Below are 14933 nucleotides of genomic sequence, written 5' to 3'. Positions count from 1 at the left end.
GTCAATGGTACTGAAAGTCTCTGAGAGGCCCAGGAGAATCAACAGGGTTGTGCTTGCCCTGTCTCTCTTCCAGGAGAGGTCATCCCTCAGGGCAGCCAAAGCAGTCTCCATTCCAAAGCCAGGCTTGAAACCTGACTGAAATGGATCAATGTTTTAGTTTAGTGAATGTAGTCCAAAAAAAGTAACTGGGCTGGTCCTATTGATCTCAAGAGGTTCAGCAACAGAGCACATGGGTTGCAAGCAGAAATCCCCGGCCCAATCCCCCACATCTATACATAAAAGGATCACAAAACAGTTGATGTTAAAGAACTCTGCCTAAGATTCTAGAAAGTCAGAGCACCCAATATTATATTGTATTCTAGTCTTTCTAAAATACAAAACAAATATCTATATTTAAAAACTGATATGGATTTTAGTCTTTTAACTTTTTGTCAACCTGGGAGAACACTAGTTATTGAGTAGATTTTGACATGGTATAAGGCAAACCTGCTACATTTTAAAAGATGCATGAGTAGGTCATACTCCTACTGATTTCAGGGAGACTAAAGGCCACTTTGCAAGTTAAGACTTTAACGGTGTATATGTTACACACAGAAATGTGATTTGATTTCAGTGAAATTGCATGAATAATTTATTTTGGACAGCATTCACATAAAATAAAACTTAAGAAATCTCCACTGAAAATGTTATACCATTTAAATTAATAGTTTTGATTTTACAATGTATTCACCTATTTTTCAAAATGCAATTTTTTTGGTTCTTTTTCTACCAGTTTCATTTTTACCTTACAAAACTGGGGTGAAACATAAGAAATATGTTTTAAAGTATTCAGACATAAAAAGCCTTCTTGCAATATACTGAAGAAATTTCAAGGAATGTACACTATACAGTTGGTTTATTTTACTTCACTGTTTTCTGATGGCTGATAACATACTATCATAAATATATATTGTTGAAATATTATATACCTTATATTTGCAGTCTTCACTAGCTGACAGGATAAGATCATTGACAGAGTTCCAATCAACTTTTAAAATAATTCCATCATGGGCTTTCCACTGAGAAAAAGGCAATAACAGAATATATTGAAAAATCAAGAGATTTCAATTATTTGCATATGAAAAATCTTATAATGTCAAGATATAATAACTTACTTAACAACACAAAATAATTAACAGAGCATGGTTTTAGCCTGATGAGCCAGTTTTTATAAAAATAGTAGCACATTTTTAAAGAAAACTCATTTTTATAAGGCATGTCATACTAAAACTGGTGACTTTATATGCATGTTGAGATCTCTGCAAATTATGTTGTACAATCCATATCTAAACATTTGGGTAGATAAAGTTTTAAAACATGCACTCTGTATTTTTGTCCATTTCAAATAATTAAAATGCAGTAAATTCAGCAATGCAACAATGCTGCATTCAGCTGCATTCAAACAACAATGAATAGTTGTTTATACTCTGCAACTCAGGTTTATGAAGACACTGTAGTTCCTTCATTTCAGCATATATGCATTTCAGAGTGTCATGGGATAGTGCCCATGTAACTTTCATGATGGCTTAACTGTGGTCAGTGAGCTGCAAGATTGTGTACTCCCTCTCCCTCCCAGCTCCTTTCTGCTGGAGTACAAATCTCTCCTTCGTTCACTGTCTTTAAGTGTTATGCCAAATGTGATATGAGTACCACCCTGAACTAGTTTTAAACTCTGAGCAGCTTTAATTGAATTTCACATTGGGTCCATGTAACACAACCATGGTTAAAAGGAGTATGTGGCCATGCCAACACAATGAGGAATGTCTTTTGTACATTGGTCCTAAGACAGATGTTTACCTCTAAGATGAGGATCTCAGGACTATGTGAGCAGAATGCCCAATCATTTCATAATTTCTTTGATCCTGTTGTACTAGTGTGCATGCTGGTGCTCAGTTCCACAAATATGTAATTCTCTACTCCATTAGTCCCCAAAACTAATGTGCCTGGTTATGATCCTGCCATCATGGAATTCTCTGTACACATCGGTACCCTGCAGCAGGTGTACAAATCAGGTCACCACATTCTGAAACATTTGTTATATAAATATCCCTCAACAATATGAAACAGTATATGCATGTCACATTATTGGTACCTGCAGAACTTTAGCATTTGGTTGAAGTGGTTTGATAATCAGCTGCTTTCCTGATGTATAAAGGATCTTTTCAGAATCTGGACCCCATGCTACTGAATATATTGGTGTTCCTGAAGAAATGCAGTAGAAAGATGAAAGAACCTGGGATATAGTTAGAAATCCTATCAACATGCAAATTAACATCTAATACTTTCTAACACTGATTTTCTACTTGTTTTTAAAAAGTGAATTACACATACTGTCAAAATAGATTAAAGTAATAGCAAAAAGAGAAGCTGCTATTGCACAGCTGTTTGGTATGCTTTTTTAAAAAAAAACACTATTTGAAATGGTTCAGGGAGGGGCAGCTTCATAAGCATGAAAATGCGTATCTCATGGTCAGAAGACAGAAGAGGTTGATTAGCAGCAACGATTCAAGTTAGTGATTGCACTGCCTCATCTAAAACAAAATTATAACTCCAGGTATACTTTACAAGTACACAAACATGTTCCCAAGTATCCACTAATCCAGTCTATTTTTCCTAGATTTCATGTGGGGAAGCACCCTATGTAGTTTTTTTTTGGGGGGGGGGGCACTTTTGTGGCCCTGGGCTGACCTCACTTTCAAAAGTATGAATAATGTAGAAGCACAAGGGCTCCATTAAAACAAACAAACAAACAAACACACACCATACCAGCCAACAAACAGAACCTGTAAGACAAAAGAGTATTTGGGGGGAACATCCCCTCAATCTCACCCTTATAAGTATGGATCCCATGCTAGGAAGCTCCAACACTGGACAGCACCTCAGGAAGTGGCAAAACCTGAGGGAAACTCCAGTACCAAGTCAGTGTGAGGAATGTCATTTAAAGGAGCAAACCTCCTTCTCTGGATGGGTTTCCCCCCAGGTTTTAAAGTGTCCCTGCTGCTAGCAGTGTAAGGGGCATGGTCAGCACCTGGGGGTCATCTGGGACAGCAGTATTGCCCCAAGAAACCAGAAAATTGCACTGAAAAAAGGGAAGTTAGCTCTTTCTGCTAAGTGTAGTCATGAAGGACTTTACAAAAAGCCAACCTGTCATGCTTTGACAAGGTGAGTTTGTGCAAAGTGGAAGGAGGAATACTTTATTTTTTAAAAAGCAGGTGATCATGGCCAACCCCCACATCAGTACTCCTGAGCATCCTGATGGAGGCACCTCCTGGATGCCTCAAAACAGAATCAGGAAATCCACCTCAAATTGCAGCATTTGCTATCTTAAAAAAGTTGAAAAGTCATGCCACAGCCAGCACGAAATGTTTTATGCTGCTTTGCCATTAGCAGGTGGCTGGGAAGGAAAGCTCTTAGGAAAGAGCAGCAAGTTTTTCTGCCACTCTTGCCAAGGGAATCTCTGGTTTTAGAGCTTGACCATAGATTATGGATTGTTTCCCTATTTATTTTTACTCTGTATTTCAGAACAAAATCTAAACACAGTGAGAAGAGGAAAAAGAAAAAAATTGAAAATTTTCTAACATAAGATTTAAAGTAACCAATAGTACTAAATAAAAGACAAATATTCCTATATATTTTATATGTAGCAAAGTATTATTAAAAATAATCATGCAAAAACTTCAACAAAGGCAGGCCAAATATGCATATATTTTTCCTCTTGTAAATTACACCATTAAAAATTGTGACGTTCATTGCCCTCGCCCATTGCATTATAGCAAGTGCTTGTTTATCCTAACAGTGTTGTAGTGTTAGACTTTTAGCTTTCAGGAAGGCACTGAAAATCTATTTGAATTAACCTTGAATTAAATTCTAAGATGTGGGTAGATTATTAGAAAGAATGTGTCTATCATTAAATATTAAATAATTTTTCATCAAAAAATATTACCTCTCAGAAGGAAGCAAACATTGGGAATCTCAGCAGAACATATTTAGAAGAGAAGCATTAGCTGCACTGCATCTCTAGCACTTGGCCAATTTAATTAAGACTTTATCCAAAAAGATGTTGCATTGCCCAATATACTCAAAATATCAATTTTTGATTAATTAAATATAACCTTAGGTCTATTACCTTCCAAAATAGTTGACAATGAAGCACTCCTTTGATTAGGCAAATCAGAGTCCTCCAATTCATTGTTCCAATATGGACTAAGACCCTGTATATTATGTTTATTTAATGAAAATGGATCTTGATGCATACATGTAGCTGATGCAACTATTAAATTTCAAACTATACTTCCATTAACACAAGCAGTTCTGAAGATGTGAAAGAAGTAGGGCCAAACTTTCAAATAATTGCAACTGATGTGAGAATATACAACATATCTCTATAATTACCATAACTTGTAGGAGGCACCCTATCTGCTTTGGTATAGCAGAAACCAAGTGTAATCCATTTGGGAAGAGGTACAAACATGACCAAGGAGATCAGACTAAGGAGAAAAATCTAGTCTTCATGGAAAAGTATCTAGTACAAATCAGGAGATAAGCCCAATATTATAGGGAAAAATCATCAAGTTTGAATGACACAAAAAGCCATGACTACATATGCTATAGGACAGGAAAGTGAGTATTAGATTTTACCAATTATTTTGCACAGCATTCATTTTATGAAGTGCCTGATCCTGCCTAATCTTGGAAGCGAAGTGGGGTCATGCCTGGTCAGAATTGCGATGGGTGACTTGAGTGTATGATTCTATGATTATTATTGTAAACTGCCCAGAGAGCTTTGGCTATGGGCAGTATAAAATGATGATGATGTATATATTATCACCAGTGGGCCAATAGGTCCAAACATAAGACCCTACTAGGGAAGCATCTGGGCTTCAGTTGACACCAATGTCAATCACCACCATAGGGCAGAATTTCAGATTGAACCCCTATAATCTGAGCAAAATAACCTGGTGTGTATTATTTAGTTTGTTTATCCCCCTTGAACCTCAACACTGATGAGTTTAAGACCCTACAGTTCTACCCAAATAGAGCAGGAAGTCCAAGAGAATAGATGGAAATATTCCTCAATTATTCATATTCAAATACCAGATCAGACCTAAAAGTTCTGATAGAGCCTAATGGCTATTGCATGACCTGTGCTACTCTGTCTGGAATTTGCTTACATCCTTGGCATATCATCTGTGCATAATACGAAACATAAAAATCCATTGACACAGTATTAGAGCTATAGATTTTAATAATGTTAGTCATGCCTTTATAAGATAGCTTTTTGAAAGGAGACTCCTAGAGCATGAGTATGATTTCAGGAGTGATCAGCTACAGGACATGAGTACTGACTGAACTCTATGTATGTAGGAACTGTGTGCTTGACACCCATGAGGTTCCAGGTTCTGTGCTCTTAGACTACACCATCCTGATCCCAAAGCCATTACATATCACCTTTTTAATATTAGCACTATTTCAGGGTTAAATTTTGTGGAATGAAGTCAAGCTTTTCCCACAGTAACATTTTCTTTCTGATAATCCCTCATTACTGTACTACCAATAGAAAAGTAATAAAACAGAACAGCACTAGTGGAGACTCCGCTAAAAACCATTATTCAACAGCAGCTGGGGGTATAGTGAAGAAGATTAGGAGAGGCTCTATAGAGGTGGCTGCTTCTAACAGAGGCAGGAAAAGATAAGGAAGGATGTTGAGTACAAGTTAACATTCCAACATTGTGTGAGCTTAGGTCTGTTCTTGATATGTATTAGCTAGCGTTACAATATTGTCACAACTGGTATGTTGGCGTGTCTATATGTGATTAAATGGATTCAATTACTTCATTAAAAATATATCAGAAAGTCAGAGCACAATCCCTTTAATGAAATGAGGTTTTAATGTACAGATGTTATCCATGGATTTTTGCTTCTTTTCATTCACACTGAAAACAGAGCACAAATCTGACATATTGTACCATTTGTGCTACCTGAGTTATGAATGTATATTTATAGAGTGTTGTAATTGCAATACAAAGTATTAGAGTACTGAGTGCAGGTAACACAATGCTCTCAATTAATAAAGTGTCAATCCAATAATACTAGATTGCAGCAATGAATGTTTTCAATAGAAACCACGGGTTTATAACAATCAACACATTTGCTAATAGCAAGTATTTTCTGAATTAGGACCCAGTTTGTAAATGAACTCTTACAGTTTTAACATTTGATTTAGAAATGCAAGGTCTTTACCCAACTCACTTCCCCTTTCCCCAGTGTTTCATCTTCCCTACTAGTTCTCTCATGTTTACTCATATTTCTATTGCTGGAAAGATTATTGTGGGAGTACCCTACCTCCAGGGGATGCAGATGGCACAGTGATTTAAACTGCTGTGCTGGTTGAGCAAAAGGTCGCCAGTTTGAGTCTGCACAATGGGGTGAGTTCCCGTTGCTCTGTCCCAGCTCCTGCCAACCTTGCAGTTCAAAAGCATGCAAATGCAAGTAGATAAAAAGGTACCACTTCGGTGGGCAGGTAACAGTGTTCCGTGCACTTTGGTGTTTAGTCATGCTGGCCACATGACCACGGAGACTGTCTGCGGACAAACGCTGGCTCCCTCGGCTAGGAAATGGAGATGAGCGCCGCCCCCTAGAGTCAGGCATGACTGGACTTAACGTCAAGGGGAAACCTTTACCTTACCCTAATTCCTTTGTTCATTTCTTTAAAAAGGTTTTAGCCTTGTTGCATGTTTCCCAGACTGAGGATAACTTACAAAAGAAGCTGAAAAGGAGAATCAAGAGGTCAGATCTCTTAAGGACACTTGGGGGCTCTTTAAATTCACTGTAACAGAACCTAAGGTGAAATGCATACATAGATTACAATAGGCACAAACAAGCCTTTCTTGTTTTCAAGTAAAAATGCTTTAAAGGACAAGAAGGTGTCCTTTGAAAAGTGAAAAGTATGATCTAAATGTGAGTGAAAGGAAGCATACATCCTAACAATTACAAAAAAGTTGACAATGAAGCAAGGAAAACTGAACTGAAAAGTTAACAAGATGACAGTGTGTGACCAGGTTCAGATATCTTGCGGCAACTCACAGTGGGTTGTGTGTGCCCAAAGAAACCTAATTGCATATATCTCAGCTTGTTTCCAGATTAGGACAGGTCAGCAGAGCTCCCTTCTGAGAGCTCTACTAAGGTACCCCATTGCATTGCAGATCCCATTAGTTCACAATCACAACAGAATGCTACATGTAGTATGCATGGCAACCTTCTTAATTAATCTGTTAACTGGGAAATTATTAATCAACAAACATTTTCTTATATCACTTGATGATCCCAGTTAAGACAGAATACTTTTTAAAGTTTACAATACGGACATCCATTTTTCAGTTAGATGTGACTAGTGCAGAGTTTGGTTTTTCTATAATACATAATGAGTCAATGGCAGCCCAACAGCACCTGCAACCATTTATGTTCACTCTGAAATAGATCCAGGCTTTCCCCCCAATATAATTCATTTAGCTTTCTAATGTTCCCTAGATCTGTTAAACAGAAATAAGTCTTCTTTGGCTTGGCTGTAGACTAATGGTCTAACGACTGCAACAGAAAGCAAAAAGTTAGATTTTCTTGGATTTACACTCAGAAGGATAGATAGCTCATTCTTTATATTATTGTGCTTATCACTATTTTATTTACTTATATATTTATTTCAAGAAAGTTTAAACATGGATTTCAGTGTCTAAAGTGTGCAACCAAATGCTGTAAAATGCTTTTTGGATTCTTATATGTATGCTTAATTATTTATGCTTAATCGTAGGACTTTTTGACAGTATTATGTTAATAATTTGCTTATAAAACTACTGTAATCTGCCCATAATTCTTCAAGGACCCTCAATAATATATCCAGTAACTACCACTTAAATACTTTTAAATACTTTAAAAGTAGCTCTGGGGTCACAAAAATGTGCGCTCAACAATATTCAAATATAGGCATGATTCAGATTTTCATACATTCCTTTTGTACTGGAATTAAGGATACAGAGACAGTAGCTAACATGAAATAAGAAAGCTAGTTTTGCTTGATTGTGGGAGGGGGAGAAAATGAAAAGAACAAGTAAGCTGTTTGTTTGTTTTTTGCTGGAATAAAAACCTACAGTAAGATGCATATTCATCCCCTCTACTACTTTGTCAAACAAGAAACACACAAGGACTCATCTTGAGCAGTCTGCCCTTTCTCTGTATGGTAAAGTACAGCATGCTGCAAGCACGCTGCAGGCAAAGAGCTTTTAATCAATGACTACAATTACCAGTAATAGTACAAAAGAAGTCGATCTCACTCATGGAAGGAGAGATTGAGCATGGTGCCCTTCCCAAAACCCCTTAAATTTATCTTTTTTGTTATTATTTTAACATGTAACAAGGAACTTTATTGCAATGAGTCTCTCTTTTGATGATCTGCAAAAATCTAAAAATCTACAGTATTCCTAAGGGGTTAAAAGATACCATATTAAAGTAGCTCATATCCCTTTGACAAACTGTAGTCCTGGTGCTTCCAAAAGCAGTGATGTGTTCAAATCCTTTACTTCAAGTCTCGGGTCAAGTCTCCAGGCTTTACTTTCAAGTTCAAGTTGAGTCTCAAGTCTCAAGAACCAACTTTAACAGAAAAAAGGGAGCTGATGGTGGGGTATGGGGGTGGGAAAGTTGTAAACCCCCCCCCCAATGTTCCCATCTGTACTTTTCTTAATGATTCACTGGAGTTCTTTACTTCATCCATGATTTATTTAAATGAATAAATGAAATCCGTATTCTCCTCCACCCCTTGGAACTCCCTCCCTCCCACAGCCTCTCTTGTCTTTGCACCTGCCTTCCACGATATCCTACCCACTGCATGGAAAGCCCTGGAACAACTTAGTCATAAAAAAATGTAGACATCGTGAATCAAGTCAAGTCACTGGCTTGTTGCTCCTGAGTTGAGTCCAAGTTGAATTGCTGATGTGACTTGAGTCAGACTTAGGAGCGAGTCACTCAGCTTGAGTTCTCAACTCTGGGAAAAAGTGCTGTAGTACTGGCTTCAGCATTCTCCTAACATGCAGAGGATGAGACTGGGGATGAATGATCTTGGAAAAATGCATGGAGATTCAAATGTAAGCAAGCACAATGAAACCATAGTAATTTTGTATCACAATGCTCACAAGTAGGCTAGATAAACTGCAACTCCTATAGAAGCTGCAGTTGAGATGACTTGCAGTTAGATCAAACAAAACTTACAGAAAAGCTCACAAAGACTATTAATCTACAAATTTTTATTAGCCAACTTGACCCCATACAACTGTTCAGAATGCATGGCCTAGAAGAAACTATTCATAGAAATTCTCTGCCTGGGCACCTAGAGGCAATTCTTACTTCCCACAAACAGAGCGATGTTTCTGTCATTCCAATCCTCATTGTTTGCATTTACGGACTTAAGAACATCATACTGATAACAGAAAGTTTTTGTATCTGGAGGTAACAATAACACAAGCTTGTTTAAGTTTTTGTTGCTGTTGTTACTAAGGTCAAGCAAATACAAAAATGTAAAGATTTAAGGCCCCTTACAGTGTTATTATTTAATCCTATTGAGTGGAATCCAAAAAGCTACTTTAGATCTGTGGTTTTCAGCTCCCAGTCCACAGATGGCCACCAGTCCATGGGAGATTTCCTGCCCATCTGTGGAGGCGGGGGGCACATCCCACTCACAGTGGACCATCGTGGGGGCTGGTTGTGCTCCACCACCTTTTCCTCAGTTGGCATCACGTATGTGGGGGCTGCATCAGTGCTGCTGGGAAGGTAGGAAGGGGTGAGATGGCTTGCTGGGAGTCAGCTGAGAGCCACACTGTGCCAATTTTGGTATTTTGTCCTTTGTTGGCATTTTTTGTTGTTTGGTTTCTTGTTGTTTTGGAGAATTTTCATGTTTTTGGTATTGTGTTTGGAAACTAATACACAGAATTCTGTATTATGTGTATGGTGCTTTTCGTTTCTGCCTCAGCAATCCCTGAGGTGGTTTTCATTTTTGCTGGTCCCCAGCTGTGAAAAGATTGAAAGCCACTGCTTTAGGTGATCATAAGGGTTTCCACTATTCCACTATTGTGACTTTTTAAAGCAAGACACCCATTTCAGGATACACAACTACAAGCCAAAATGGAATGGATAGCCAGCAGGAATGGGGAAGAAAAGTTTATTGAAACATTTTATTGAATTATTACTTTTCATCAGCAGATAAAAAGATAAAAGTTGAATGGAAGGAAATTGGGAGCGGGGAGTCAACCAAAATGTCTCTGCAAAAGTTATCAAGAACCAATTAAACCTATTGGATGTCAATACCTTATGAAATAAGGATGGTATAGAAGTGGGGAATAAGAATAATGAATCCTATTAAAGGAGAAAGGAATTCTACAGTAATTTAGGTTATTAATAATGTTACTTTTGTTTCTAGGAAGAAAAAGAGGGAACAGATGAGTAGATAACCTTAGAACATTCCAAACAGGGAGATTGAGAGGGACCTCTGTGTGTGTGTGTGTGTGTGTGTGTGTGTAGATTCAACTCTTTACAAGACCTGATGCTTCTTCCTCAACAGAACTCTATTTAAAGTTCATGCTGACCTGTGACCTGTTAACTTTCAGTAAAAGTACTGCACTTCAAGGAATTTTCTTGAGCTTGATAACCAGTAAGAGTAAGGGAAGGGACCAGTTCATGAAACTTATTTTCAAAATACTAGAGAAATTAAAACTAACAATAAAGGAAATATAGTAATTACACAGCCTATCAGATTGGTAGCATATTACTTGGTTTAGTACATAACAATTCTGGGCTCCCATGTTATCACCACAGGCTGAGAAAGCAGATAGAGTGAGGCCACTGTTTGGCTCTCTCTCCCAAGATAGGACATATTATTGGTGGTTAATGTTATTGTTCTTATATGCAATATATTGCAATATGAAAAGCCCTCCTGGACCGGCAAGACATATTTGCAGTCAGGAAGAATATTTATAAATCTGATGACCAGATAAAGTTGATAATCTTGTTAATGAAATGGTTATGATGAATAAATAAAAATGAATAGAATCTGAAATGCAGGTTAAATGCAAATGTTCATCAAGAAATTCATCAAAAGGCATCCAATCACAAACTGCTTGGGCAATAATAATAATAATACAATATTTTCCTACAAAGAATCCAGTAGGAATAAAGCAGTAATATGGGGTCAATGAAAGCAGTGATTTGTGTAATATTAAAATTGAGGAAAATAACTTAAATAAATGGTCAGCCAAAGCTAAGGTCATTATACAGGATGATATAGTAAAATAAAGTGGCAAATATAAACAGGAAGCAAACAGGGGTACACATTTTTAACTAGGAAAAAAACAGAGTGTGAGCAGGCCAAACAGGGAAAAAACTCATACAGCCATGACATACACAGATAGGAATTATTATACATTAGAAAACAAAACCACAAAATTACCAGCAAGAGCTTTAGAAAACAGCCAAGCCATTTCAGTAATAAAAATAATGGGGAAACTCACAATCCTTAAGAAATAAATGAAATTTTCTCAAAATTTTATGAAAACTTGCATCCAATGAATAATCCTGATTCTAAACAAATGTATACATTTTAGATAAATTAAGCATGATGCCAGTTTCTGAGAATCACAACAATTTTTCATACCAGCCCATGCAGACATTTATAAGGAAACAGAAAAATGGAGAAAGTCCCCAAGGTTGGATGGATTTACAAATGCGTTCTACAAGAAATCTAAAGAAATATTGATACCGTGGCTACATGTTTAATGCTGTTGCAGAGGGAAAAACTATACCTGATTTCAGACAACCATGGAGACTAGTAATTATTGCTAACCCATGTATGGATTGTAGCTCTGTAAGCTCATACTGTCTCACTATACTTTTTAATCGATATGTCAAGCTATTGATAGAAATTATGGTCAAAAGATTAAACAATTTCATAACAACTTATATCAAAACTGTGCAAACTGGATTTGTCTGATTTATTTTGCTGATTCCATTCATAGAACAGTGAACACAACATACCACAGTGTTACTATTCAGGTTTCAGTTGCTTTTTAATGTCCTTAAGGCTTCTGATAAACTTGAATGTTCCTTCTTAATCAGGAAATGTGAACATAAGAATCTGGCACCAAACTGATTAATCTTAGTGGGCAGATATACTCACACTCTACAGTGGTAGTGATAGCAAATGCCATAAACTCCACCCTTTTCAAATTATACAGAGGCATAAAAGAAGTGTACCTATTATCTCCTCTTATTTGCGATAGTGACAGAAGCAATGATAGAATTAATACATAAAGACAAGAAGACTCAGGGAGTTGAAGTGTTCATACCATAAATGTGTATCCAGAAGATATATTGTTGATGCTGTCAAATCCAAATAATACTATTTCAAAGTCCGGACTAAAACTGCCTGAATATGAGAAAACTGCAGAATTAAAATTAAAGGCCCTAAAATCTGAGTAGATATGTTGGAATATGACACAGGAGCAGCAAAAGAGGCTACAAAATTGACTTTGCAAGGATCCAGCTTAAAATATTTAGATGTAACAACTCCAGAAGTCTTAAAACAATTGTGTAAACAAAATTACTACCCAGTATCCACAAACCTTAAGTTGATGCCAAATCATGAAAGCAGCTGAATTTTTTCAGGCATGTTACAATAGATACCATCAAGATGTCTCTCCCTAAATTTTTACTTTTATTTCAAAGTATGCCAATCCAAATCACTCTTACTCTGGCAGAAGGTTATCCAAAATTTTAGTACTAGGTTAAAAAAATTGTGCATAAGTAGAAATGCTTAAATAGTCAAATAAAAAGTGATGATTTCAGTTTTCCTGATTTAAAATGTTATTACAACTCCTTTTCCCCTACACAGGTTATACCACTAACACAAACTGACTATACTGTGCATGGATAGCCACAGATCTTCCCCTTGGTACCCATAATATAGATTCTTCCTTTTTTTCATCCCCAAAAAAGAAGGCATTGGAAACAATAAAAAAACCCCTCCTTAAAAAAACAGAATGAGAGTGTGGGCTTCCTGTAACAAAATTATTGTTGCTTCTGTAACTCCCACTTATCACTTTTCTAGACTGCCCAGAGTTCAGTGACCTAGATAAATGTAAATAATGCAAAGAAAAAGGAACACTTGGACTGAAGAGACATCATAAAGTGAAGAAAGTCTATTTCTATAGAAAAACTGCAAGAAAAATCACAAGATATTGAAAACAAGTGAAATGCAAAACTTTGCTTCAATACTAATATATCAAATGAAACAACCCGATAATCCCTAACCATCTTTGAAAATAAATTTGTTATCTCACAAAGGCAGGTCTAAAGATTAAACTTCTATTATCTACAGTTGGTTAATAACACTTCATAGCGAAAAAACAGGATTGAAACTAGTTTGGGAGTATAATATTGAGGAACAGATTACAGATAATAGAATACAATCTGGGAAGAAAAACCACTGAAGTCCATTTCAGAAACAATTAGAGAAACATATTTAAAATGAATACCAAAGTGGCATCTGACACTTGTGAAACTAAATCATATTAACACAATTTTCCCCCAAATTACTGGAGAGGTTGCCAGGTCAAAGGTACTTTGTTCCATATGTGCGGGCTTGTGAACATGTGCAAGTATTTTGGACAGTCATTTTCCATTATATTTCTCAAATAACAAAACAAACAGTTCATGGTACCCAATTATCACTTCTTCCTTCTATTTTTAATGACACACAAAAACAGCTGTTATATGAAGACCTAACTATGCTATTACTAACAGTGGCAAGAATGGTTACAGCACAATACTGGAAAATGAAAATAGAATACACTGATGGATAGATGGCTTCTGAAAATTTGGAAGTGGCTCTTGCTGAAAAACTAAGACAACATAACTGATTGACTGGATAGATAATCAAGCTGGATTCATTCTTAGAAACATGATCTTCCTTTATTACATACAGTAATGGAGAATCTATAGACCAGAATCCACCAAGTTTGCAATCCCGTTTGGAAAAGTGCAATAACTATCAAGGGAAATAGTGGAAAAGTGATTATTGTGTGGCTGTAATAGCTTAAAATATATATTACAACTACAAGTGCAAGGGCAACCATCTTAAATTATGTACAGAACCTGAGCTGAATAATATAAAACAAGCTGTGTGTGATGATGTCACTGTTACTTTGCATTTCTCAAATAAAATCCTTTCTTTAAAAAACCCGCATACATCTAGAACACTCTTGGGTACCTGGAGCAAGCTAAAATGGGGGAGGGGGTCTATGAAAAAATCACTTTCAATTAATTAGGATGCAGTCCCATGCATGTTTAAACAGAAAAAAATTCTACAGCTCCCAGCATTCCCTAGCCAGCATGATTGACTGAGGAATGCTATAAGTTGTAGAACTCTTTTAAGAATGCTTAGACAAGTTTTCCTTAGACAAGTTTCTTTTTCATTGCAAAAGTATGGTCAAATGGCTTCTGGGATTTGTTGAAGGGACAAACTGTACACAAAAGATGCCTCACGGAAGAAGCATGCATATTACTCTGGGATCCTCTGCATGCATTTTAAGCCATTTAATTAATTAGCAATCTAGATTTTTCATATGCTGAAAAAATTAGGGGTCTTCTACTTCAAATTTATCCTCTGGGAATTTCTGGGAATGCATTAAAATAGATTTGTAAAGGTATGTTGAAGTTATGTGTCAGGAAATGAAACAACTTACCTTGCTGTACTAAGGTGGATCTCAGCATTCCACTCTTTGACCATATTTTTATTTGTCCATCCTCACCAACTACAGAAGAACATTAAATAAAAATGCTTAATACTTAGGACTTTAAAG

General features: G+C 36.6%; 1 protein-coding gene across 5 annotated transcripts in view; it reads right to left on the bottom strand.

The window, feature by feature from the left end:
• IFT80 (intraflagellar transport 80) overlaps positions 1-14933 on the bottom strand; it is a 156148-nt gene that overhangs the window by 51873 nt on the left and 89342 nt on the right. For all 5 annotated transcript variants that reach the window (XM_044434434.1, XM_044434430.1, XM_044434429.1 and 2 more), the window contains 3 exons: positions 14817-14885; positions 2132-2241; positions 969-1058 (listed from right to left, as the gene is read on the bottom strand). In XM_044434434.1, the coding sequence (XP_044290369.1) occupies positions 969-1058; positions 2132-2241; positions 14817-14844 (228 nt within the window). In that variant the 5' untranslated portion in view covers positions 14845-14885. The remainder of the gene's footprint in view (positions 1-968; positions 1059-2131; positions 2242-14816; positions 14886-14933) is intronic.

This window comes from Varanus komodoensis, unplaced genomic scaffold (assembly GCF_004798865.1).
Source record: "Varanus komodoensis strain SLA01 unplaced genomic scaffold, ASM479886v1 scaffold28, whole genome shotgun sequence".
NCBI lineage: Eukaryota > Metazoa > Chordata > Lepidosauria > Squamata > Varanidae > Varanus > Varanus komodoensis.
Note: the sequence above shows the minus strand (reverse complement) of the source record. Positions and strands in the feature narration are given on the sequence as shown.